At 41.2% G+C, this 27,922-nt stretch overlaps 1 protein-coding gene across 1 annotated transcript; it reads right to left on the reverse strand.

Moving 5' to 3' along the window:
• Nucleotides 1–5,832: 5,832 nt before the first annotated feature.
• Nucleotides 5,833–27,922, reverse strand: HACD1 (3-hydroxyacyl-CoA dehydratase 1). The gene is made up of 7 exons (XM_062210520.1): nt 27,682–27,922; nt 18,138–18,255; nt 17,937–17,955; nt 17,773–17,861; nt 13,601–13,722; nt 8,448–8,626; nt 5,833–6,008 (listed from the first exon to the last, which is right to left on the reverse strand). The coding sequence occupies exons 1-7, from the start codon at nt 27,912–27,914 to the stop codon at nt 5,926–5,928; spliced, it is 843 nt and encodes a 280-aa protein (XP_062066504.1). The 5' UTR covers nt 27,915–27,922; the 3' UTR covers nt 5,833–5,925.

Genomic DNA, 27,922 nt, shown 5'->3' on the forward strand with positions numbered 1-27,922 from the left:
CTTAAAAAATATTCATAGTGGGGCTGACACTGTAAGCGTAGAGGCTAAAGCTGTGCCTGTAGTGCAAGCATTCCATATGGGCACCGGTTTGAGTCCCAGCTGCTCCACTTCTGATCCAGTTCTCTGCTGTGGCCTGGAAAAGCAGTAAAAGATGGCCCAAGTCCTTAGAGCCCTGCACCTGCATGGGAGACCTGGAAGAAGCTCCTGGCTCCTGACTTTGGATCAGTCCAGCTCCAGCCATTGCAGCCATCTGAGGAGTGAACCAGCAGAAGGAAGATCTCGCTCTCTATCTCTGCCTCTCTAATTCTGCCTTTCAAATAAATAAATAAATCGTTAAAAAAGATAAAGGGTAATCCCTGCGAAGTGCCATTTAAAAAAAAATTCATGGTAAATGGAATAGTACAAAACATTATTTCTTTAGCAAATCTTAATGTGTTTTACAAAAACACTATGTATGGACTTCAAAAATGTTTTGCACCAAAATGCTTATACTTTTAATCCTATTTTCCACAAATTTTTAGAAGTACCATTATACAGGCATATATACACATCTACAATCCTGAGATTGGAATAAGGTTTAAGGATTAGAGAAAGATACTGTATCAATATTGGTCTCCTAACGTTGATCACCTTAATTTTCCTAATTTTGACAATGTAAGAATGTCCTTCTCCTTGGGAAATACACCATGAAAAAATTAAGGTTAAAGTTTTCAGCTACACTCAAATGGTTCACAGATATTATGAAGAGGGAGAACCACCACAAGTGTTCTTGCTAAGTGGAGAATTTAAACGAAAGCTTTAGAGAATCTCCACTATTCTTGCAACTTTCCTCTAAGTGAATTTTTTTCAAAATAATAAATAACATTTCTTAATGCTACACAACAAGGAGGGTATTTGGTGGTGCATTTAAGATGCTACTGGGGAGGCCGGCACTGCGGCAACATAGCGAGCGGGTAAAGCTGCCATCTGCAGTGCTGGCATTCCATATGGGCGTTGGTTGAGTCCCGGTTGCTCCACTTCCAATTCAATTATATGCTATGGCCTGGGAAGGCAGTAGAAGATGGTCCAAATCTTTGGGCCTGGCCACTGCGGCCAACTGAGGAGTGAACCAGCGGATGGAAGACCTCTCTCTCTGCCTCTTCTTCTCTCTCTGTGTAACTCTGACTTTCTAGTAAATAAATAAATCTTAAAAAAATAAATGCTACTGGGCCACCTGCATCCTATATCGAAGTGTCTGGCTTCGAGAACCCAGCTCTGCTCCTGATTTCAACTTCTGCTAATGTGCGCCATGAAAGGCAGCAAGAGATGGCTCCAGTACTTGGGTCCTAGCTGTCCATGTGAGAAGCCCAATGTGAATTTGAGGATCCTGACTTTAGCTTGGCCCAGCCCTGACTGTGTTGTGGGCATTTGGGGAGTGAACCTGTGGATGGAAGATCTCTATCTGTCTCTGTCCCTCTCTCTCATCCTGCCTTACAAATAAATAAAAATCTGTTAAAAAATAAAGTTACAACAGAAACACTAAAATAAAAATCTAAAATTTTTAGAATAGATTTTAAGCTTCATAGACTAACTGCTCATGTCTATTTTTATATTTTGCTATATAAAATATACTCTTATATTTTAAAATTTGTATATAAAATGCCTTCACACTAGAAATACAAAACTTTTTTTATTCCATCAATTCTATGTATAATCCACATCTGTATGAAAGGAAAGCATATTTAGCATATTCATTTGAAAAATCATTTACATTGCTTTTTAGTTATTTTTTTCTTCAATGATCCCTTCATGATTGTTTTATCAATCTTATAACCCATAACTGATTTTGAGTTTCTTTTCAAGTAGTTTCAAACCAGAGTATTATATATTTATTGGTGATCTGATAAACTTGTACACTTAGAACAAAGAAATTCAACCCATTACATTACAAATGCATTGTACTGTAAACACAGGTGTAGAGGAAATATGGCCACAACCAGAGACAAAGAAAGAGAAGTAGACTCCTTCTCCCAACACAGACCTTGAAAAGTGGCTGTTTGCAATTAACTAGTGAAGCAACTGCCCACTGTTTTCTTGTCTAGGGAGGGAAGAAACGCAAGTTCTGCTTCTGTAAACTCCAGTCATAAACCAGTCCTAATAAATCTGCCCCTGGTATCTCTTTTACAAACATGCCGGGTCCATTGACTATGGGAGTGTGGTCCTAAGTCATGTAGGCTGCAATTTAAACCCACCAATTCTCTAACAGCTAAGGTATGATGCTGATGAACCTATAAATATTGTAAGAAACTTGGGATTGTTGCTCAGTTCTCGGGAAATGATTCCAGCTGAGCCCACTGGCATAATAAACTGCTTCGATCCTCCACTGTCTCTGGTGTCTGTTTGAACAAAGGGAGTTTTCCCACCTCAGATTTCTGTAACACAGGTAATCATTTTGCAATGTGACTTCCTAACCAATCTAAACTAGCAGTCGAGCCAGAGGTCTACCTGGAAGGAGGGACAAAAGACAGGAGGAAGACGTTAATTCCCCACAACAGTGCTTGGCACGCTGTAGGCACAAAAGAAGTATTTCTGGGGGAAAAAAAGGATAACTGCAAAATTCTGTATCACTTGCAACAGACAATGCACAGCAGCACAAAAATCAGGATACCTGGGGCCGGTGCTGTGGCTCAGTGGGTAAAGCTACCACCTGCAGTGCCAGCATCCCATATGGGCAGCAGTTCGAGACCCGGCTGCTCCACTTTTGATCTGGCTCTCTGCTATGGCCTGGGAAAGCAGTAGAAGATGGTCCAAGTCCTTGGGCCCCTGCACCCACATGGGAGACCTGGAAAAAGCTCTTGCCTCCTGGCTTTGGATCAGCGCAACTCCAGCCATTGCGGCAACCTGGGGAGTCAACCAGTGGATGGAAGACCTCTCCCTCTCTCTTTTCCTCTCTCTCTGCCTCTCCTTCTCTCTCTGTGTGACTGTGATTTTTTTTTTTTTTTTGACAGAGTTAGACAGTGAGAGAGACAGACAGAGAGAAAGGTCTTCCTTCCATTGGTTCAACCCCCAAATGGCCGCTACGGCCGGCGCACCGCGCTGATCCCAAGCCAGGAGCCAGGTGCTTCTTTATGGCCTCCTATGCGGGTGCGGGGCCCAAGCACTTGGGCCATCCTCCACTGCCTTCCTGGGCCACAGCAGAGAGCTGGACTCGAAGAGGAGGAACCGGCACTAGAACCCAGCACCTATATGGGATGCTGGCGCCTTAGGCGGAGGATTAACCAAGTGAGTCACAGCGCCGGCCCCATAACTCTGACTTTCAAGTAAAATAAATAAATCTTTAAAAAAAAAATCAGAATACTCAAACATCTAAAGATTAAAAATAACACACCTGAAAACCTACAGTGGGCAAGTAACAAAAGCTTTTGGTAAAAATTATATTCTCATGTTTATTTTTACATTTTTTAAAAGTTGTAGCTTATGAGGGATGTTGCTGCATTGATTTGAAGTTAAAACTTAGAAGACATTTCTAAGCATCCATAGTGCATAATACATCAAGTTATAAAGCTAAGAAAAACTGGAAATGACCAGAATTTTAAAGAATGTCACCAAATACAACTGCATTTTGCTGTTACCAAGATTTCATGGTAACGGCCGGCGCTGTGGCTCAACAGGCTAATCCTCCGCCTTGAGGCACCGGCACACCGGGTTCTAGTCCCGGTCGGGGCACCGATCCTGTCCCGGTTGCCCCTCTTCCAGGCCAGCTCTCTGCTGTGGCCCGGGAAGGCAGTGGAGGATGGCCCAAGTGGTTGGGCCCTGCACCCCATGGGAGACCAGGAGAAGCACCTGGCTCCTGCCTTCGGATCAGCACAGTGCACCAGCCGCAGCGCGCCTGCCGCGGCGGCCACTGGAGGGTGAACCAACGGCAAAAGGAAGACCTGTCTCTCTGCCTCTCTCTCTCACTGTCCACTCTGCCTGTCAACATCAACAACAAAAAAAGCTTTCATGGTAGATGTTTTTCAAATGCAAACATCTACAGGATTGAAGTCAAGTCCCATTTTGGTCAAGTTCTGATTTGTACGCTGAAGGTAACAGTGACTTAGGGAGAAATTCCAGAAGTAGTCACAGGAAACAAATGCAAAGCCATTTCAAACACTTTTTAAAACTGAACTACCATTCCACACTTTATTTCCTAAGCAAATGACAGTTGGAAATTGGTGAAATCTAGAAGATATTGAAGATAAACTAAGGTTTAGACATAATTTGAGTATATTAATAATGTGGTTCACCAGTTTAATGTTTTCATTTTTATTAAGGTTAATGACAATTCCTTCTTTTAAGACATTCCACAATTTGAAGGGGAAAACAGTATTATAGCTGTTTGAAGGGAGTACAAATGAATTAATGCAAATTTTAGAAATATTATTTAAAATAGTTCTTGCAAGACAAGCATTTAATAAAAATAAGTATGTCAATTCATTATACTATATCACCAACCTGCCTGAAAATCTCTTCCATATAAAAATTCAAGATGAAATGATCAAGTGATGATTTAAGAGCAGAATGAACATTAGCACTTTGAGAATTAGTAACCTAATACATATTGCTCATTAAAAGCTGAAAACATTAAATATAACAAAATAAATAGCACCTTTAAAAAACCAAGTCATTTAAAACGAAAGTTTTGCACAAAAATATTTTGTACTACAAATCTCTACATGAGAAAAATCAGTAAAGGAAATGGTAATGCAAAACTCAAGCAATTTTAAGAAGTGTAATGTTACATGTTAATTGTAAATGTAAACAATACAGAACAGTTAAAGCCAGAACTACACCTAGGTATCTATATAGTGGGCAAAAAATTCCTGTTCTTTTAAAAGCCACATATTTAATACTCTCTCTAAACAAGGGTCAATACATCAGCATACTTTGATAGAGGAGAGAACATTTTTAAAGGACCTACTTAGGAATCAAAGCAGGATTAAGGTATCATCAGTGTAACTTTTTATTAAAGATGAGGACAGGAGCTTTATTACAAGACTTTTTTGCTACTCAATGGAATTCAGAATAAAATAAGTCTGTTTCAGATCTTACCCTAAAACTTCCAGATTCCTAAGAACCACAAAGGATTACTTGTAACATGATCTTTATAATTCCACAGTATACAGCAGCCTTTCTCCATCAGAGTTCTAAGCACAACATAATGATTTGATGTCATTTTATTATTCTTTTTTCTCAGTGGGGCAAAGTATATACACTTGTATTTTTTTCTAACCTCTTAAAAATCTTTGTACTTAGAAATGTCCTGAAATGGTTAATTCAAAGAAAAATAAATACACTTAATGGTATTAAAGAATTCCAATGGCCTGAAACTATTTTCAAAAAATATTTTCCAAATGTGACAGCCACTTGAATATTTTTGGTGCTACTTTACATCGGAAGTCTGTAACAAATTATGCTCCAATTTCCAAGATTAATCATAAATGCTGCCTTATAACCTGAAAAAATAAGATTGTGAGCTGAAAAATACCAATACATTAATCAATGATTATAATTTTATACTTAGTTTCATTTCTAAATACCACATAAATATCACTGGCAGGTGTCCTAATGTTAAATCACTAAACTAATTTCTAAATATTGATTCCAAAAGCTTTGAACCTGCATTGCACAAAAATCTAGTAAAAGCAACAAGTTTTTTCCCCAGGTAACTCTCTCAATTACTCTTCAACACCCACCTAGGAGATGATAGTATTTGCATAGTTCTTGTAAAAAAATAAACCTGGCACAGTATGAAGATAAATATCAGCAAACACCATGTGTCTCAAGTTATACTTTAAGAAACAATACAATCCATGATATTTCATGAAGTTGTTTATTCTTGTTATGGAAACTTGGACTCAAGTAATCCTGGTTATTCTGGAAAAAGCACCTTGTTTGCAGGGATCTTTAATCATCCTTTTCTACAATCACCTCTCCATGAAGCACCTTTCTTCTTTGTCGTAACATATGAAAGTAGAGTTGTGGAAACACTTTATCAAAAAAAGAAAACAAAGAATGACAAACTTACATGTGAAACCTGCTTAACCTTACAGACCTTGACTACCTGCCTAGTACACACAGATCAGAGGAAGGCGGAAGAGTACTATGGGAGGCCCACACCCCTCATGCTTAAGTATTTTAATGCCACGTACTGTTGAGTTTTTTTTTTTTTTTAAGCATACTTAAATACCTTGATAAATACACCTTCAAAATGACCTCGAAAGTCATGTTTGAATTAGAATTCTTCAACTCCTTATAATATTGTGCCAAAACATTCCAGTAAAGCAAAGCTGGCTCACAGGGCCTTTCTCTCTGCTCTACTGGCTGTCTCCTGTACCAGGAGGGGTCTCAATCCAAGCTTCCTCCATACCTTTGCTAAGCTGTGATCTCAGGGTGCAAACTCAGGTGAGACAGTGAGCACACGGACAAAGGCCTATAGAGACCCAGATGTGCACACAGGGCAGCAGGTGCCATGACCGCCAGTTTCCAGAATGGGACCTAGGAGAAGGTGGGGTATTGGATGGAGGGGTAACTGCTGAAGGGGCACAGCAGGGCCCTCTCAACAGCGCCCAGCTCACAGTCTTCATGGCTGGGTCTAAGAGGAGTTAGTCTTTTATATACAAATATCTAAAAGGATAAGGTCAGCTGGACAAATGATAATCTGTCCAATCAGATGCACAGAATATTTTAAACCAAACCAATGCTTCAAAGCTCAGTATAAATGCTGGTGAGTCAACAAATTAACTGTAATCAATACAAATGTAAAAATGTCTGAAAATGATATAAAGAGTAACCAAACCAATAAACCCAATCACAAAACCAGCTTTGAGTGTCTTGCTTATGCAATTCTGGATAAAAAGTTTTTAGAATCCAACTCCAACGGAGCAAAAATGCACATAAAAGGTGTTCTCTTTTTTTTATTTAAGTACTTCTCATCTTGATAAATGCAGCCATCGTGTTACATCTGGTGGACTAAATATGTTCAGGTCATGTACACTTAAAGCTAACTGACCAAGTATTGCAAATACTTCTTTAAAATCTGAGTTTAATAGAATGTGTGAGCTTGAGCACAAATCCTGGCTTTATTTACCAGGTGGGTGATTTTTAAGCAGTTTATTTAATCTCTCTCATCTGGAATGCTCTCACTGGCAAATAAGAAATAATGTCACATCCTCTAAGTACTAACACATGTAAAGAGTACTTTTAAACAGCAAGGAAATTGATAAGCCAAGCGCAGTTAGTTGATACTACTGCTATGGATGTCCGGGTAGAGCTCCATCTTCCTGGTTGGAGGACACTGGGGCAAATGGGCCTCTCAGAACCCTTCAGCCTGCTGACCTTGGAAGCTGTTACTGGCACAGGCCTGAGTCTAACACAGCCAAAGGCTACCAGTGTGCAGCTGAAGCGTCGGGAACCTGGGTTTCTGTGCAGATGCCTCAGTGGTCCCGAGGAAGAGGGGAAACCCAAGGCCTAATGTGTATATGACAGACACCTAACGTGCCCAGCTCTGCTCAAGGCCTGCTACCATTCATTAAGTGCTGGGAAAGGCAAGGAGCGTGAACAGTGCATTAACCCCCTAAGCAAGTGGCTCAGTAGAACACTTGACACAGACTCGTGCTTAATTGACAGAGATAAGGGGGAAAACACGCTCTGACTACTAAGTCAATTTTGGTTTCTGAAAAGCTTTAAAGTTGGAGACCTCAAGGAGCTGGCCCAGTTTTATGCTCACTTCCTTTCAATGAAACATTTCATATTGTGTCAATGCAGACTTCAAATTCTATAAACTTTCTCCTTTCCTTTCTCTCTCTACTAACATCGGTCTCTCACTTTATTGAGAAAGGAAAATAATTTTATTAAGAAGGGTCACATTTCATGACAGTGACTATCAAAATTTGACCTAAAAATCTATCACTACTCAATGCTTTCAGGAAGTGACTAAAACCTCCCTAATTCACAGCAACCACTGAGAGATGATGAGAAATTAGGGAGGAGTCTGACTTATCCAAAGTATCTTTCAAAAAGCAGCATTATTACTTTCAAGTATATAGAGTAATACAAACAAAACTAAACAGAACTCCTGGATGATCTGTCCAAGTCTGTTCTTCACAAATAGAAATGGTCTGAAATTTTCCTGAATAGAATTCTAAATGCTTGTGAATCGTTCCTTGAAGCATGTTTTAAAAAGCTAATCATACTAAGCATACTTTTAAATGACTTTGAAAAAACAATCATTTGTATATCAGTTCACTTACCATTTTTCTCATCATCAGTAAAGTCTCTGATTCACTACCCCTTTGATTATCACAAATAATGAATAAACTTGGGATTGAATATATAAGCTTTAACATATTTGTAAGCAAGTTATTTCTTATTATTTTTCCTTGCTCACATCACATGCTAAAACAAACTACTAACAAAAACATACTTACGCGGTATATATGAAGCCATGGTTATAAGAAGAAAGTAGTAGTAGTCAAAAGAGACATTGTATTTGTTAGGAAGTCGAATTGAAAACATCCCCGATTTCTTCACATATGGCAAGGCAGCATATATTGTAAGAAGTTCACCAGCAACTCCAACAGGATATAAGATGATAAAAAAATTATATCTAGAGAAAGAAAAACCTCGGAGGATTATTTTTCTAGAAAAACTACTGGATTTTATATCATGGTTGTTTTGCTACTTCTGTTATTTAAACTTGAAAATTCTTTCTGTACATACTTATTACAACCTCACAAAAGGTGAATTTTTCTACTTTAATCATATGCTTGCTAATTATCACCCTTTCTTCTACAGCAGTTTCGATTTCAAATGGCAAGGTCTTTATAAAACAAAAAAGTCAACTTACTTTACAGTATTGAAATAGAAGTACACTTGGAAATTTTAAAAATGTATATGCAGTTTCTTAAACTATGAGTATTGGGGCCTGCGCTGTGGCACACCAGGTTAAAGCCCCAGCCTGAAGCGCCACAATTCATATGAGCACCGGTTCGCAACCGGCTGCTCCTCTTCTGATCCAGCTCTCTGCTATGGCCTGGGAAAGCAGCAGAAGATGACCCAAGTGCTTGGGCCCCTGCACTCATGTGGGAGACCTGGAAGAAGCTCCTGGCTCCTGGTTTCAGATCAGCCCACCTCCAGCTGATGTGGCCATTTGGGGAGTGAACCAGTGGATTCTCTCTATCTTTCCCTCTCTCTGTAACTCTACCTCTCAAATAAATAAATAAATCTTTATTTTAAAAGAAAAAAGACCAGTTAAGATCCTGATTTTAAATCTAAATATTCTAATTAGCAAAGTGGCAAACTTTGTACAGTTACTAAAAAGTAAAATAAATACATAATTACTATTGTAGAAAACTGATCATACTTCCTAAAGCATCAGTAACTACTGTGTAGATTGTCTAAAATTGCTTTCACAACAAAGTAAGTTACTTCCTGAATTCTCCCACTCAAGGAATAGCTAGCAAGCTTAAAACAGAACTGAGAAAGTTATATTCAAACTGCCAGTCACTATCTGTCCAATTGCATTGTGGCAAGGTCTCCAAACCAAGGTGGGTTAGGCATCATTTATGCCTCTGGGAGGAAGAGCCTGTGTTTTACTGTCTCCAACAGGAAGGGCCCAAAGATCTTAGACAATGACACCCCTCCAGTGAAGAAAATCATAAACAAATAAACAAATACCAAGAAATATCTATTCAAAATATGAAATAAATTTATGAGTTCTGAAAAAGCTTGGATAAAACTTAAAAATCTCCTGACTCCCACAGGCCATGGCTACAGGAAGATAAGAGATGGTAGTATTTACTAAATAGATTAACTGTTCTAGAAAGAATGACTCCTTTACTGTGCATGTATAGCCTCGCTGTGCTGACCTGGAATGTACCTACTTTCTTGCAAGTCTTGTGTAGTTGTGTATATCAATTAAATAGTTCTCCTATCTTAATTTTTGAAATCAAATAACTGAACCTTTATATTCTCTTCCCAAATAAAACATCCAAAGAGACTAAGTTGTTTTTTCTACTGTTGTTTTACTTTACTATCTCTCACATGATTTTTCTGGTACCATCATTCTTAAACAGAAAAAAAAATTATCACTCCTAGAATAAAGTAGCTTAAAGCCTTAAAGACAGTGACAGTTTCTAATGGGAAGGAACAAACTATGTGATTTATCTGACTTTACCTGCACCTTAAAATGATTTCATGTCACTAAATGTCTAAGTTCTAAGGGCAGTAATGCGAGATTTAACTATTTATAGACCACATTCAACAAAAGATACAGCATTTTCTTGAAGATTCTCAATTGCCACCTAAAATTTTTTCAAGGGAATGCATATTTTAAATTAAAATGGAAATCAATAAGACAAAGATAATTCAATATACAATTATCTGTTCTTTGGCCTTTTCCAAGAACACTTTTAACACACAAATAGAATAAAAAGTATATTGAAACCAGTAAGGCAAACTGTTTATAAGAAGCCATTCCAAAAGGGAAATTTCCTTTGAGAGTAATAACAGTTTTAATACTTGAATATAACTCTTATTTTAGGTTACTAGACAAGGTTGGCAAATATATTTAGATTTCTGAGATTCTTAAGATTTTTACACATGATATCTAATTATCATGATTTAAATTAACTGACATGATAATATTCTAACATGCACTGCAAAGTTAAAGATCTTATAATATCTTGTTTAACATTGAAGAAAGCAATACACAAATGTTCTTTAAACCAGCCATTTAAACATGCAATGGCAGAGTTCTGAACTTTCTCAGAAATCCAGGACATGCAAACGCATTCCAAAATGCAGACAGACAAAGCATGAAAGACTAATGAGCTTGGACTATGGAAAATGTGCAGTGTGCATTCAAACAAATTATGCAAGTACGGCCCAGGAAAAGTGACTATATGATGGATTAGTACTTTTGAAGGTACTGCAAGTTCAGAAGACTGTCCTGCAAAATTGCACTGACACACACTCCAGGATTAGTGTACAGACAAGCCCATGCAGCAGAAGTGAGCATGTTCTCACAGACAGTAGGAATAACGCCAACCAAACACAGAAATGGGAGCAAAACTTGCTATGAAAGATGATATATGCAGAGCTCAGTTTACAATTTGCAAGTATTTTATTATATGCAAAGAAGTAAGCCACAATTGTATCACAAATATCTATAAAAGAACTAGAAAATATTTAAATAGTCTGAAAGAAGAAATATTAACAATCTTTATCCTTATGTTCAGATTATAAGTAATTTTAAAGTTTTTTCCTGTTCTAAGTTTATTTATAAATCCTAGTTTATTATATTTAACAATGTTTAATGAGTTATAAAAAGGAAATTACCACTTAAAAATATTAGACTTTTAACTCAACTAGCTCAGGATCATCCTCAAATTAAATGCCAAAGTACTAAAAAATAAACAGAAATATAGACAGAGCATTTTATATCTCAAAGCATTCTTTGTAGTATTAGAAGACTAAACATGATGTACATTCTAGCAACAGAGAACTGGTTCAGTCACACTGTGGAATGTTGTGCACCATGAAAGAGCTAGATTAAGATGTACTGACTAAAAAGAACAAAGAGCCCCAAATATATAAATAAAAAGCAAATGTACTGATGTGTTAAAAACATCTGTGGTTTTTTGCATTTTTAGTAAAAAAAAAAAAAGTCTAGATGTGGAGGAAACTGTGTTTCCTCCAAGGGAAGAGAATGGGTTGGTAGGAGTACAAACAGGAACTTTCTACCTTTATTCCATATACTTCTGTACTGTTTGAATTTCTTACAAGGAAAATATATTACCTGCTCATCCTGCACTGGTCACCACCTGACACAGCCATGTATCTATTAGGTTGTTTTCTGTCTTTATCTTGGGAGGACGCATGATTTTGCTCATGCCTGCATCTCAAGTGTTCAGTAAGCACACACTATTTGCCATTATTGTTATTATTATTATTGCTACTATAAATATAAAATAGAGAACACAATGAACAAATCTATACTAGTTCATGATTTCTTCTCTAAAGAGCAGTTCTGTATTTATAACTTTTGTAAAGTATCAGTTGCTCAGAGAATCCAAATTTCAAAAAGAAAAGGGTACAGTTTTTATAACTGTTGGTTTAGAATAGATATATTTGGTAGCCATCACTGTGGCATAGCAGGTGAAGCCATTGCCTGCAGCACCAGCATCCCATATGGGTGCCAGTTCTAGTCCCGGCTGCTCCACTTCCAATTCAGTTCTCTGGTATGGCCTGGAAAGGCACTGAAAGATGGCCCAAGTCTTTGGGCCCCTGCACCCACATGGGAAACCCGGAGGAAGCTCCTGGCTTCGGATGGGCCCAGCTCTGGCCATTGCAGCCATCTGGGTAGTGAACCAGTGGATGGAAGACCTACCTCCCCCCCCCCGCCCCTTCTGCCTCTCTATATTTCGGCCTTTCAAATAAATAAATAAATCTTTAAAACTAGATATATTTGGAACTACTGAAATATAAATTTTGTCCAGATTCCAAATAAAGCAATTTCAAGTAACTGTGCCTTTTATAAAGGTCTGCGTTTGCTACCTAAAGCAAAAAAAAAAAAAAAGCATTATATTTATAAAAAAATTAAAATTGCAAGTGTTAGATTAAACAGTAATTTAAAGCAACTGGATAAAATATCATATTTTGGTAGTTTATTTACATAATTTAAAAAATGCGCAATGTGCTTTCAATGGATGACCTCGTGTCTAAGTTCCATTTCTGAGTCAGGCTCCTGATTTCAGCTTCTTGCTGATGCAGACTGGGAGACAGTAGTGATGGCTCAAGTAATTGGGTTCCTGCCACCCACATGGGACACCTGGATGCATTCCTGGCTCCCAGCTTTGGCCCTGGCCCAGCCCCAGTCATGGTAAGCATTTGGGGATTGAACCAGTAGATGAGAACTCTCTGTCCATCTATCTCTGTCTAACTGCCTCTCATAGAAACACTGTTTTAAAAGTGGATGTTCAGGCCAGCGCTGTGGCTCATTTGGTTAATCCTCTGCCTGCAGCACTGGCATCCCATATGGGCACCAAGTTCTAGTCCCGGTTGCTCCTCTTCCAGTCCAGCTCTCTGCTGTGGCCCGGGAGGGCAGTGGAGGATGGTCCAGGTGCTTGGGACCCTGCACCCGCATGGGAGACCAGGAGGAAGCACCTGGCCCCAGGCTTCAGATTGGCCCAGCGCCGGCTGTGGCGGCCATTTGGGAAGTGAACCAACGGAAGGAAGACCTTTCTCTCTCTCTCACTCTCTCACTCTCTCACTGTCTATAACTCTACCTGTCCAAAAAAAAAAAAAAAAAAAAAAAAAAAAGTGGATGTTCAATTCTGAGGTTAAGGATATTCTTATAACATGTCTTGTACTGGTTTAACTCCAAATATACATTAATGTGATTCATCTCTAATCATTACAGTAAGATTTTGGAATATAAATTATAACACTGCTAATATCCAAAACAAAACAGCATTCTGACATCATGAGACTAAAACACAAATTTTAATTGGGTGTTAGTTCAGCACACAAAACAAGCATGCACAAGACAGTGAGAAACTAAACTGCAAGACATTGCCACCTGGCCCATTTAATGAAGTATGGCAAGTGGTCGAGAAGACTGAATGTGTAGAAGGAATAGCGAGTGATCTCTGTCACAGTCCACGAGACCAGAAAAAGCACCACACTCTCCTCATTCTGGATCTGCAGAATTACAGAAAAATCCACAGTGTCCTTCAACCACAGTGTCCTTGAACTTATGTTTCAATGAAGATATTTCTTTCTAATGATTTGTTATCTTTTATTACAATGGAATGTTCAGGTTAGACAAATGTAATACAGAAGACAATGCTGTCACTATTACATAGTTATAGCCATGAAACTTAAGTATGTCCTATGTACCGAAATGGTCAAATCCAGATTGGTTTTCTTCACTCCAGCCAATGACACTACCATCCCAGGACATCCTCACATCCTCTAATGAGAACCTGGAATCTGACTCCCCTACCTGTGTTAGTCACTGACTCATACCTATTCTACCCTAACACTCACACCGACTCCTACTGCCCACTCATCTCTGTCCCAGTACCACTAATTTAATTCAGGCACTGATCTCGCATCCAGACTACTCTAACGGTCTCTTAAATAATCTCTCCTCTCTATATATTCCTCATGAATGAAAGTTTCCTCTTAAAAATAAAATAAAATAGACGAAAGAAAGATAACACCCACGAAACACACTGGAATCAGTTTCACTGGTTCCCCCACCATGCAACAGGATGAAATGATGAACTCTTGACACCTGAGCAAAAGAGGCAAGGTTCGCTACAACCGGAGCCCAGGCAGCTCTCTCATTTACAACCACTCATCCCTTCTATCAACTTCTCTAGTGATGCTAAGCAATTTCATGTCTTTACACGTGCTGATCCCTCTAGTAAGAACGCTACTTCCTTATGGCTTCCCACAGAAAACCCTCTATCTTTCAAGATTCAGCTACAACATCAGACCCTGCAGAAAGCTTTTCCCAAAGCTCCCACTCTCCCTGAGCAGTTAGTTCCTTGCTCACCTCCCTTCTCTATCCTACCTGCCAGTTTGCATTAGGATTTGTCTGGCTAGCTGCTGTGCAGCAGATAATGCTCCTCCCTTGGGGAAGCCTTCCATCACTTCTGAGGATCAGACAGAGTCCGTGGTTATCCTGCAATGTACACTGCTTGTTTCAAAGCACTTGATGCTAACATAATTTACTAAGTATTTGTATAACTACCCCGTTACAGGCTCCACAAGGTGGGAGTTCTTTTTGTACTGTAAAGAGTCACACCCCCAGCAGACAGTGCAAGCCCAGAACGTGTGCAGTTAACATGCTACAAGGTTCAGTGTTTGTCTGACTGCCCCTACTTTCCCACAGCCAGGACATTTGACAGCTGCAATTGCCTGTTTCTTTTCTAAGCCCAGAACTCAGCACAGTGCTAAGTGTACAGAATGAATCCAAGCAATGTTGGTTGGAGGTGGTGTTGGTTGCAGTCGTTAAGATGCCCTTGTGATCTGTAGAAACGGTTTGTTACTCACTTGACCCAGAAAACCCCACAAAATCATGCAAATCAAGAGATTCAGATCTTCATGTCCACTTTGAAAACACTCAAGAAATTGCCCAGGCCACCAGGGGTCGGAATATCCAAAAAGCCACCAATTATCTGAAAGACGCTACATTGAAGAAGCAACGTGGGGGCTGGCGCTGTGGTGTAGCGGGAAGATGCAGTGCCGGCATCCCATATGGTTGCTGGTTCGAGTCCCCGGCTGCTCCACTTCCAATTCAGCTTTCTACTATGGCCTGGGAAAGCAGCCCTTGGGCCCCTGCAGCTACATGGGAGACCTGGAAGCTCCTGGTTCCTGACTTCAGATAAGCTAAGCTCTGGCTGTTGTGGCCATTTGGGGAGTAAACCAACGGATGGAAGACCTTTATCTCTGTCTCTCCCTCTCATTGTCTGTAATTCTACCTCTCAAATAAAATAAAATAAGGAAGGAAGAGAGGGAGGGAGGGAGGGAGGAAAGAAGGAAGGAAGGACGGACAGACGGACACCCCCTGAAACACCTGTATCCCGTATCTGAGTGCCTAAGTTTAAGTCCCAGCTCTGCTTCTGAGCATAGCTCTCTGCTTGTGTACACCCTGGGAGGCCGCAGGTGATGGCTCACATGCTTGAGTTCATGCCACCCACGTGGGAGACCTGGATTGAGTTCCCAGTTCTGGGATTCAGTCTAGCCCAGTTGTGACTGTTGCAGGCATTTGGGAGGTGAACTAGTGAATAAATGATCTGTCTGTCTGTCTGCCTTTTAAAGAAAAATGAGAGTAAGTAAAAATTTAAATAGCTAAGAGTGTTGGCTGAATTAATTACAGAGTGGGATACAGGTCCCAAAGGGTATCCATTGTCTGAGAAGAACAAACAGTAACAATAAGGCAGAGATCCCTGGGAGAATAAAAAGATGAAATGGATGCTGTTTCGTTGGTACCTGCCACTCTCCACACTCTAGCTTCTTTATTTTTTTATCTTTTTAGATTTATTTATTTATTTGAAAGTCAGAGTTACACACAGAGAGAAGGAGAGGCAGAGAGAGAAAGAAGTCTTCCACCCACTGGTTCATTCCTCAGTTGGCCACAACAGCCAGAGCTGTGCTGATCCAAAGCCAGAAGCCAGAAACTTCCTCCAGGTCTTCCCACATAGGTGCAGGGGCCCAAGGACTTGGGCCACCTTCTACTGCTTTCTCAGGCCATAGCAGAGAGCTGGATCCAAAGTGGAGCAGCCGGGACTCGAACCAGTGCCCATATGGGATGCCAGCACTGCAGGCAGCGGCTTTACCTGACACACCACAGCAATGGCCCCTTTAGCTTTTCTAATGCTGGCCTATCTTTATGTTTCTTTATCTTCATTCTCAAGAACCCTGGTGGTCCTGGCCCAGCTATTACACTCACTCACTGCCCGAGATAGTCTCTTTTACTCTGTCAATGCTGTGCACCCGCTTTTAAACTACAAAGCAACTGTACTGAACACAGTTTGGCTCTCCACGTGGCATGTACTGGCTTCTCTCTAGAAGGGACCAGGTGGATCAAGTGGGCTGGGTGACAGACAGGAATCAAGATGGCTAACTGAAGAGTGGTAGAGAGGTCGGCAGGTCAGTGATCTGTTCCCGGGCAGGAAGGAGCCCAGGGCAGCTACTAGGAAACTGACAAGAGGCTAGTGTCAGTCCCAGAGCACAGAGCACACAGGAGACAAGCAGGCATCAGAGGTGTATGAAGGAGCCCGACCTGTCAGGTGGATGGGGACTGGGAAGGCTGTCTGGGAGGTTGGTGAGTAGAACTGGAAATGTCTATCGTGGGCCTAAACGGCGCCAATCTTCTGATACAGTCAGCATGGTGCTCCCTGTGCCTCAAAGGTTTAAGCTACTCATCAGGCTGTCATTAGGTCTGTCTCTCATCATGCTTCAATCAACAGTTTATTCTTTTCCAATTTTGTTAACCCTTTAAAAAATCATTTTTAAGTAACCAATTACAATTGGGCATATTAACATTGTGAAACCTGTTGTTCTGAAACACGGATGCAATCATTGAATGGCTATATCAGCTAGTTACCACGCAGCACCTCACACACTTATCATTTATTTGTGGTGAGAACACTCAACAGCTACCGTCTCAGCACACAATACACTGTTATTAACAACAGCTCTGTTGTTGTACAACGGACTCTTGAACTTACCTTCTGCCATCCAATAGTGCTCTTAAGCATATTCCCCTAACTGAAATTCTGTGTCCTTTAACTCCCTTCCAAATTCTCATTTTATCTTTCCCATTTGTTCTCCAGAACTACATTTAGTTTTTATGTCCAATGCTACAATATCCAATGCTAAATGAGGAAAAATAAACTGTTTATACTGACAACTTCAATTATATAATCAAATAGAGTAACTCTAATAGAAAGTTTTATAGAAAAGAAAGTTTCCAGTTAATTATGTCAGAATATGAATATTAATTTTAAAAACCAGTCAACATCAGGAGAGTATATTGTGGCTACAAAACGACAGTACTTGGTTTTGCTTGTTATTTCTGTCATTGTACTAAAGCACTACGTCAAAGAACAATGACACTTATATTCAAACCCAACCCCTTTTTATCTGAAGCTAAATCTGTAAATGATAACATTTGCATTCCTATGAAGGAGAACCTTTCCTGCAGTCTCAGGTGGACGATGCTTCTGCAGCACTTACCGGTTTTATACTGTGAGTAATGAGCCACACCATGAAGATTCTTGAACTCACTTGGACCCCAGTCACAAGCACAGAAGTAGGTACGATTCCTTAAGGAGAAAAACAAGTCAACTATTGCCCTAAAGGCAATTTATAACAAAAATTAAAACTAAAGCAACACTCACCAATTAAACAGTGGACTATCTGTAAGCAAATAAAAAAACCACAAATCAATAATATGAAGCATAAAATAAATCCCTGTTAGAATTGGTATTTAACGAATCTATAGGAGGTATGTAATTAGTGAAATAAGATTGGTTTCACTCAACAAAAAATTTTAAGATAAATATTACAATATAGAAAAACAGTATGATTAAAAAACTTACCTCAAGCAAGGCAAAAGTCTGGAAAAACTTAAGTGTCTTCTGGATACTTTTATATAAACCTCTGTGTGTTCCTTTTTCCATATAAAAACGTACCATGGCAATTGCCAGAACCAACCACCTACAGAAAATGAAAACATTTTATAAAGGTCTATGAAATTAATACCACCAATCCATACATTATAGCAGCACTACTCACAACAGCTAAAAGGTGGCAGCAACCCGAGTGTCCCTCAATGACTGAATGTGGATAAGCGGAGTGTGGTATGTATTAAATGCTGGGACGCTTTTCAGCATTAGGAAGGAAGGAAATTATCACACAGGCTATAACATGGATGAACCTTGAAGGCACAACGCTCAGTGAAACAGGCCATGCACAAGAAGACAAATACTACAAGATTTCTGTTCTATGAGGTCCCGAGAGCAGTCACGTTCATAGACAGAGACAGTAGAATGGTGGTTACAGGGGCTGGGTGCAGAAGGCACGATGGGGAGCTGGTGTTTAATGGGTACAGACCTTAACACAAGGAATATGAAGAGATATTTAAGAGGGATAAGGAGCTTAAGTGGATAATTCATTTCAGTTTTGCAAGATGAAAAGCTACAGAGATGTGCAGGAGTGATGACTGCACATGAGAAAGCGCTCAGTGACATAGAACCTAAACAAGGAAAAAAATGGAAAACAGCACATATTTCACCATGATCTCAAAAACACTGATTCCTGAGAACAAAGGCCACAATTTACATGGTATTATTTATGCTTTTACTATGCTTTTAGTTCATTATTCTATTTTTTCAAAGCCCACAGGAAAAAATGACAAATGGTAGTTTTATGTTGAATCTCAAGGGAGGAACAGAATATGAGACACCTACTCCATATAAAACAATGTCCACTGCATTTCTGGCTTTAGCAAAAAAAAAAAAACTGACAAAATAAAGAATTAGTTTTATGTATCCTAATCCAGTTTATCATAAAGCACTGACAACTATGAAAAAATATCTTGAGGTTAAAAAGCCATCAAACTATATGTGTGTAGATAAAAATGTATAATTACATATACCTATAAGTAAATTCATTAAAGAGAATCACCAATTTATACTGACATAAGTTTCACTAAATAAAAACAACTGCTGTATTACAGAAGGGATTAACAAAGAAGATGGGACATGGGCCAGTCCCTCACTTTTCAACCTACATTTGTATATTACATATGGATTCCGTTCCCTGAGTTACGAGGACTTACAGTATAAGCTAACACTTGTGGCTACCAGCTTTCTCACTCTACATTTCATTCTTCCTAGTCACTGACAGGAGGTAATTTTTTTCCAGTTTCCCTTGCAATTACAAAGGCACATTTAAGAAACTGGCCTCAGCTTTGAAGAAAAAAACCCATGGAAGTGTTTGCCCACCTCAGCCTTTCAGGTTAGTGGTCTCCAAAGTCTCCAGCCTAACAGATTTACGAATAATAAAATATGCAGTTTTAACTTTTTAACTAAACAACACTCATCCAATGGGCAAGCAGCTTTAAAAGATTCCTACAAAGAAATCAGTGATTGGCTATGGTGAAAATCCAAGTTTAACAGAACAATACAAATGGTGAATGCTACTTCTCTTTAGCACTGAACAAGATACAAGCAACGGCTCTCTTATCAGATATGACAAGAAGGCAGGCAAATGTCTGAAATACAAAGATTTGTGAAATGTAGAAATATTAGTAAAAAGAAGTATCTTTCCGGTATGGTTTCTATGTTGTAGATACCATTATAAATGCATTACACACTAACTTTTGATAGTCACGATAATCCTATGAAAGGAACTACTATGACCCTTGTTGACTGCTGGCCCTGTTCTGGCTCTAAATATATTCTGTGTCCTGAGACATCAGCTAATCAGAACAGCTCATATTTAAATTACAAGTGCATTATAAAACTATATGGAGAGCCTATGTTCAAATATTTTATCCAATAGTTTGCTATCAAAAAAGTGTGAGGGTCACTCTTGTAGACGCAACAGTCGTCAGGCAGACAGTAAAGCCACTCACCCCAAGTCTCAGAGTAAGTTACTGGCTGGGCCTGAAACAGAACCCGAGACCTCCACATCCCCAGTCCTGTTCTCCTTCCATTATACCGCAAGTCCACTGGATTCAACTGCTAGTTTCATCTCGTGAAAACCAACACTGAATTCAGGGCTGGGCTAACAGGAGGGTGCTAATCTGAATCATGGTGTAGGTACTTTCCAGGCTTAAAATGTGATTTCATTCTTCTCAATTCCAAGTCCCCATACTTCTAATATTCATGTTTTCCAGGCACTTGCCGGTGTTTAAGCAAACCCAAATCAAACATCCACAAAAGATAAATTTGAGAAGCAACTATTAACTTTCCAAGGAATTCATCAAAGGATTCATCTAGAAACTCCATGCATTAAATTACAAATTGTACTGCTGTTCCATAGGTGGCAGTATTGCACCGATAGTTTAGTATTATAATACGAATCACAAACTGTTCAAAATAAATCAACACACTCTGAGGTTCAAAAAAGTTCATCAAACCATCTATTCCTTTATTTTTCAATAAAGGTGGCCAGAAATATATTGCAGAGCTCACTTCCTAAATCCACATAGGGGTACACATAATCAAAGTTTCCCTAAAGTGCCTACATTTCACTAACTTTGGATATCCTTCATTGCTAAGTTTAGTAACTGGAATAAAACTCCAAAAGCAACTGGGATTTCTACAGTTAGGAATTTTTTTCTGGAATGTCATGCTTTGTTTTGTTTTTCACAATATGCCAGGACTATTGATCACATGAATACAAATAGATATCCTAATTCTTTGATGAACTAGGCTCTCATTGGGGAAACAAACAAAATATGTGTTTAGTATATTAGAAGACTTCTTGCTTGCTTAATTCATTTATTTACTCATTCATCTTCAGGTTCACCATGTTTTGCTAAGCCAGGTACAGAGCTAAGAAGCTGTGGAATTAGAGATAAATAGGACATAGTTTCTGCCTCAGTAAGTGAGGACAACAAAGCTGTGCTAAAAGAAGACACTAGACGCCATAATTTACTAAACACCGGGGACTTCTCTCTCCATTATGTCTCCAGTGCCCACCACAAGCCTTACAGAGGGAACATCCATCTTCTAGCTGCCTTCAGTGCTTCCTTTTCTCCTAACATCTCTTGGAGTCGACCAGTCCCTTGAAGGTTATTTACCTCTACACCTCTTTTTCTGTTCATGTAACATGCTTTAAGAGATTTCAAACGTGTACAAAGGTACAGAGGGGCCGGCACTGCAGCACAGTGGGTTAACGCCCTGGCCTGAAGCGCCAGCATCCCATATGGGAAGCTCTCTGCTGTGACCTGGGAAAGCAGTGGAGGATGGCCCAAGTCCTTGGGTCCCTGCACCCACATGGGAGACCTGGAAGAAGCTCCTCCTTCTTTCCCTCTCTGTTTTTGTTTCTGGCAATCTGTCTGAAGACACTAGGTAGCTTTTCCTGCAAAGCTATCCTCAATCTGAATTTTGTTAAGTGGATAATGACATGTCATTTATTACACATGTCCTCTGTACTGCCTGTAAGTTGGTAGTTAATTCTTGAGGCTCAACCAAATTCACATTTTATTTTCTGGTAAGGCTAATTCATGAGTTGTGTTGAATACTTCTATAAGGAACACTTATATTATGGCCACCTGTTTCCTGAGACGCTAGCAGTCATTGATGAACATTGCCTTGCTCTATCATTTCAATAGCTATAGAAAAATGATGATATCCCAATGGTCAATTTATCTCTAAACCTTCAAAGTAACCATTTTGATCTCTGACTCATACAGTCATTACCTTCCATATTGTTCACTGCCACCTCTAATCTACCTTTCCTAGATAAAACATATACTATCACTTAGTAACCAACTTGAGTATTTTAACTGCCTGTACACAGGCACTCATTGTCAATAAATAAGGCTTTTTTCTTACCTGTTGTATGGGGTTGCTATAGATTTAAGCTGCAGCTTGGGATGCCTACATCCCAGGTCAGAACTCCTGAGTAGAGTCCTGGCCACTCTGCTTCTGATCCAGCTCCCTGCTAATGCACCTGGAAGCAGTGGATGATGACCCAAGTACCTGGGGTCCTTCCACCCATGTGGGACCCTCAGGCTGAGTTCTGAGCTCCTGGTTTCAGTCTGCCCAGTCCCCTGGCTGTTGCAAACATTTGCAGAGTGAACCAGTGGGTGGAAGATATCTCTCCTTCTCTGTTACTCTATCTTTCAAATAAATATATGTATCTTTAAAAGAAAAAGGAGAGTTTGATAAACTTGACTTCATGAAGATTAAGACCACCTTAATCACTATATTCCTAAAGCTGTACTTATAAAATGCAAGAAGTTTGTATTCCTTAAGTAAAAAGTTTCTTTGTGAAAACAATTAAAAAAAAAGGGGGGGGGGCGGTGCAGTGGCTCAACAGGCTAATCCTCCGCCTAGCAGCGCTAGCACACCAGGTTCTAGTCCCGGTCGGGGTGCCGGATTCTGTCCCGGATGCCCCTCTTCCAGGCCAGCTCTCTGCTATGGCCCAGGAGTGCAGTGGAGGATGGCCCAAGTGCACCAGCATGGGAGACCAGGAGAAGCACCTGGCTCCTGCCTTCGGATCAGCGCGGTGCGCCAGCTGCAGCACGCTGGCTGTGGCGGTCATTGGAGGGTGAACCAATGGCAAAAGAAGACCTTTCTGTCTCTCTCTCTCTCTCACTGTCCACTCTGCCTGTCAAAAAAAAAAAAAAAAAAAGACCACCCAAGTGACACTGTTAAAGACAGTAAAAAGCCAAACCACACCTGGGAGAAAGTATTTGCAAATCGCTTATCTGGTGAAGGACGTGTATCTAGTCTATAAAAAGAACTCTCAAAACTCAGTAACAGGAAATTAAACAACCCGTTCAAAGAAAAAACTGGGCAAAGGATTTGAACAGACATTACAGTCAAGAAGATACACAAGCAGCAGGTGAGCACATGTAAAAAAATAGTGTCTTTAGTCACTGGGGAAATGAAAATTAAAATCACAATTAGGTAACACAGTATACAAGCTACAATGAGTGGCCATACCAAGTGTTGGCAAGGATGCATAGCGACTCCAAGTTTCATTCATGGCCAGCAGGAAGGTAAAATGGTACAACCACTTTGGAGAGCAGCTTAGCAGTTTCTTAAGAAACTAAACATATGACTATCACATGACCCAGACACTTTACTCATAGATATTTAGAAAGGAAAAAATGAAAGCACATGCCAGTATGAGACTTGCACATGAATGTTCCTAACTTGACTTGTAAGAGCCAAATCTGCAAAGAACTCAAATGTCCATCACAGGCCAATGGTTAAGTAAATTGTGGTAGGCTAGTGTATCTCTCTTCAGCAATAAAATATATCCTACAGGTATCAGAACACATGGCGATTAACATTTTGGGAAACAAATCTTGGGTTTACACAGTGTGAAAATATTTTTAATAGTTTCACTTTCATGGGGCCAGCGCTGTGGCATAGCAGGTGAAGCTGGCATCTCATATGGGCGTTGGTTCGAGTCCTGGCTGCTCCACTTCCAATCCAGCTCTCTGCTGTGTCCTGGGAAAGCAGCAGAAGATGGCCCAGGTCCTTGGGCCCCTCCATCCACATGGGAGACCCAGAAGAAACTCCAGGCTCCTGGCTTCGGATGGGCGCAGCTCTAGCCGTTGCAGCCATCTGGGGAGTGAACCAGCGGATGGAAGACCTCTCTCTCTTTCTACCTCTCCTTATCTCTCTGTGTAACTCTTTCAAGTAAATAAATAAATCTTTAAAAAAAAATAGTTTCACCTTCTGCATAAAGTGCAATTTTACATTAACCACTCAACATGGGAATTACCATTCTTAAATGCCCCCTGTGCATCAGGCACCCTGCCAAGAACTTCATATTATCTCTTTATTCCTTGTAATGATCCTGCAAAGTAGCAGTTTTGTTCCAGTTTCACTGATGAAAAAACCTAAAGCAGAAAGATTAGACTACTGGTCCCAGGCTACCTGGGTACAAAGAACAGAGACAACCTTTAATCAGCACCTTCTTACCCTACTCACAGATTACAATGCAAGCTTGTTAGCAAGACATCTGAAGCTCCATAAGCTGGCCTGAGCTACCTGTCCACCTCCATTTTCCACTCCGTGTTTCAGGCCCTTTCTTGTTGCCTCAATGGACGTCTAGCAATTTCCCATCTTGGCACCCTCACTCGCACTATTTCCTCATCTTTGTCTACCTACCCTTAAAGCTCAGTCTGACCGCTATGATCTCCTTCACAAACCTTCCTCTGGTCCTTCCTATACGTCGGCTCTGACATCTCTGTTGAGCATTCTTGCACTGCATTTCTATATAAATATCCCAGGTTACACTTCTTCAAAGAGGGGTCTAAGACACTTAGTTTATGTCTCTCACATGACATAGGATGATGCACTTACACATGTGGGCTCTAGTTGATAAGCAAAATGAGAGAGAAAGAACCAAGACCCTGCTATTAGCTAGTTCCCTAAAAATTCTGAAATCCTGGCTGGCGCCATGGCTCACTTGGTTAATCCTCTGCCTGCGGCGCCAGCATTCCATATGGGTGCCGAGTTCTAGTCCCGGTTGCTCCTCTTCCAGTCCAGCTCTCTGCTGTGGCCCAGAAAGGCAGTGAAGGATGGCTCAGGTGCTTGGGCCCCTGCACCCGCATGGGAGACCAGGAGGAAGCACCTGGCTCCTGGTTTAGGACTGGCATAGCTCTGGTCGTGGCGGCCATTTGGGGGGTGAACCAACGGAAGGAAGACCTTTCTCTCTGTCTCTCTCTTTCAATGTCTAACTCTATCTGTCAAATAACAAAAATTTTTTTCAGCGATCCTTTAAAGGTGTTAATTCTACTACTAGGACTTCAACAACAAATAAAAGCAAATAGGGACATTATTTAATCCATTATTATACATTAACTCTATACACTCTTATGTATAATTATGGAAACTATATAGAAATACTTGATAGTTAAATGAAAATAGAAAACAGGAAAAATACAACAGAGTAGGTATTATAACAATCTTTTAAAGTATGTATTCATTTACTCAATAAGTACTTATTGAATGCTTCAAGGAGTTTACACCCTAATGAGGATGACAGACAATAAGCAATGGCGAATTAGCAAAATACACTAAAAGTAAAATACACATTAAGATTTCATTATAACTTGAAGACAGTTAAATATGCATATGAAAGATGATAAAAAATGAGTGGCTATGCTAGGTTTACAGAATTAGGTCCCTTTTCACATTTATGTAATTATATTTATAGTAATTCTTAAGTACTATTTTATTGTCTTCAAAATTACAAAAAAAAGACCTCTAAAGTTCTGCTAAAAGAGAAATAAACAAGTGAGTTAAATGAGTAAACAAGAACCTTAGCTAATCCTCTGCTTCCCACCCCCATGAAATGTATGTCTTCGTCTCAGTTTCAACACTATGGTTTTCCCAACCTTATTTACTACTGCTCTCCAACACCATCCCTCAATTCAACAAAGAAACCATACCAGGCTAGCAGGTCATGTCTATTTCTGGAATGTATCTCATTTAAAATGTCCAATGCGTGGGTCCAACACTGTGGCACAGTGGTTAAAGCTGCTGCCTGCAGTGCCAATGTCCCATATGGGCGCTGGTTCAAGTCTCGCTGCTCTCCTTTTAATCCAGCCCTCTGCTTATGGCCTGGGAAAGCACTTGAAGATGCCCCACGTGCTGGGCCCCTGCATCCCTGTGGGAGACCAGGAAGAAGCTCCTGGCTCCTGGCTCCAGATCTGTTTAGCTCTGGCCATTGCGACTATTTGGGGAGTGCATGAGCAGATGGAATACCTCTGTCTCTCTCTCCCCCCTCTCTCTGTAACTCTGCCACTCAAATAAATTAAAAAAATTTTTTTTTTAAAAAGGAGAAATCACTTAATTCTGCTCAGGTGAGGGAGAACACCTAGTGAAGTTCAAAGAGGCTGACTGATTAGACAGAAGTCTTGGGAGAAATGAGGACACTACACCAAAAGTGAACAGGCTGTGCAAAGATGGGGGGAGCCACGAAAACGTGGTGTTCTCTGAAAATGTGTCAGAGATGTCAAATGCAAGAAAATCAGAAAGGACAAGCAGGGAGCATACTGCAAACAGTCCTGAGTGACAACCCAAGTCCCTTAGATTAGGGTGGACGTGGCGGGGAGTCGCCAAAGACTCAACACTGGAATTAGGCGCTGATTTTCATTTTTGAAATGGTAACCTGGCTTTAGAAATGGAGAGTGGACTTGGAAAAAAAGAGACAGCTAAACTAGTTAACACATGGCAAGTGTTCCAGAAATGTCCACCGAGAGGTCCTGCATCTCCAACTGCCATCTAATGGCAGCAGCACGTAAGATTATAAAATTAAGGCAGGTGGGAAAATGAAAAGTAGCACAGCCCTGGAGTCAAAGTAAGTCGGATCCTGAATCCACAGATGACGCTGGTTCGCTGGGATCTGCAGCAAGGGACTTCGTCGCTCTGTGCCTCAGTTTCCCAATCTATGCTAACACCACGTACCCCTCACAGGTCTAGAGAAGACTAAAAACGCGGTAACTAAAATAACCAGCGCGGTTCACTTTACCACGTGTGGTATTCAGCACCGCGCGCTAAGCACCTAACAGATACTCAATACCACCCTCGGCAATTTAAACCCTTGTCCATCAGCTTCCTATAAACACCGAAAAACAGTTTTAACTTTCCCCTCCGCACACGTCAGTTAATAATACTTCGTGTGATAATGGGAACACCGCCGTTTTAAAAGCCAGTGCGATTTAGAAAGGAAAAAATCATTTTCCCAGCAGGTTCTGATAAGCAGTTGACACAGAACTCACTTCGACAGCCCACGGAAGAGCTAAAGTCATTGTGTAACGTCAGTCATGATACACGTTCGGGGATCAGTAAGGGAGCATGGGGCCATAAAGATGCTGGACACGGCGGCCAAGGCTCCCATAAGGTAGGGTCCCAACTGAGAAACTCTGGGACCTACTGTGATTTAAAAAAAAAAAAAAAAAAGTCACAGTGAAACAGTTCAGAACACTCTGCCCGCACGAGGAAGTGCCCAGGAAACGGGTCTGGGCCACCGGCCGGACAGCTCCGCGCTCGGCGGGTTGGCAGGACCCGGGCGCTTCTTCCACAGCAGCCGGAGGCGGCGGCACCGGGGGCGGCCGCGCCGCCGTCGCCTCCCCCGCGGGTCGGCCCCGCATTCCTGCCCGGGTCTATACTTAACCTCCGGCCCGCGCCCCGCGGCCGCCGCGCCACGCCGTGCACCGTATTAGGCAATGCCCAGCGAGCCGAGCCCCGGCCGCCCCCCCCCCCCCCGCCCCGCTCCGCTCCATTCAACCCGGCGGCCGCGGCCGTGGCGGCGCCCGCGCCCCTCCCCCACGCCGGCCGCCCGCGCCCCGGCGCCGCGACCACCCACGCCCGGCCCCCCGAGCCCCTCAGGTCCCCGGCGCCCAAGCTTGGCCGAGGCCTGGGGGCCGGGGGGCGCACGTACCCCGCGGTCATGGCGATGTTGTAGAAGGTGAGCCAGACGGTGGCCAGCAAGCCGCGCCGCCGCCTCTTGCCGGCGGCCTCCTTCTCCTCGCTGGCCTCCGAGGCGCCGCCGTTGGTGCCGTCCTCCTCGCTGGACGCCATGGTGGCCACGCACCCGAGGGCCGTGGACGAGAGGGGCAGGGGAGTGGGAGGGGGCCCTGCCGCGCGCGCCGCCGCCTCGGTCAGCCGCCCCATGTGCCGCG

The sequence above is a fragment of the Lepus europaeus genome, chromosome 14, assembly GCF_033115175.1.
Source record: "Lepus europaeus isolate LE1 chromosome 14, mLepTim1.pri, whole genome shotgun sequence".
NCBI classification, from domain to species: Eukaryota; Metazoa; Chordata; class Mammalia; order Lagomorpha; family Leporidae; genus Lepus; species Lepus europaeus.

Excerpts from the sequence above, each read along its gene's own strand:
- HACD1 (XM_062210520.1), bottom strand. The coding sequence starts at position 27,914 with ATGGGGCGGCTGACCGAGGCGGCGGCGCGCGCGGCAGGGCCCCCTCCC. Across the intron at positions 18,256-27,681 it reads AACATCGCCATGACCGCGGG|GTGGTTGGTTCTGGCAATTG; the intron begins GTACGTGCGCCC and ends CATTTTCTGTAG. Across the intron at positions 13,723-17,772 it reads TTACTCACAGTATAAAACCG|ATCCAGAATGAGGAGAGTGT; the intron begins GTAAGTGCTGCA and ends GTAATTCTGCAG.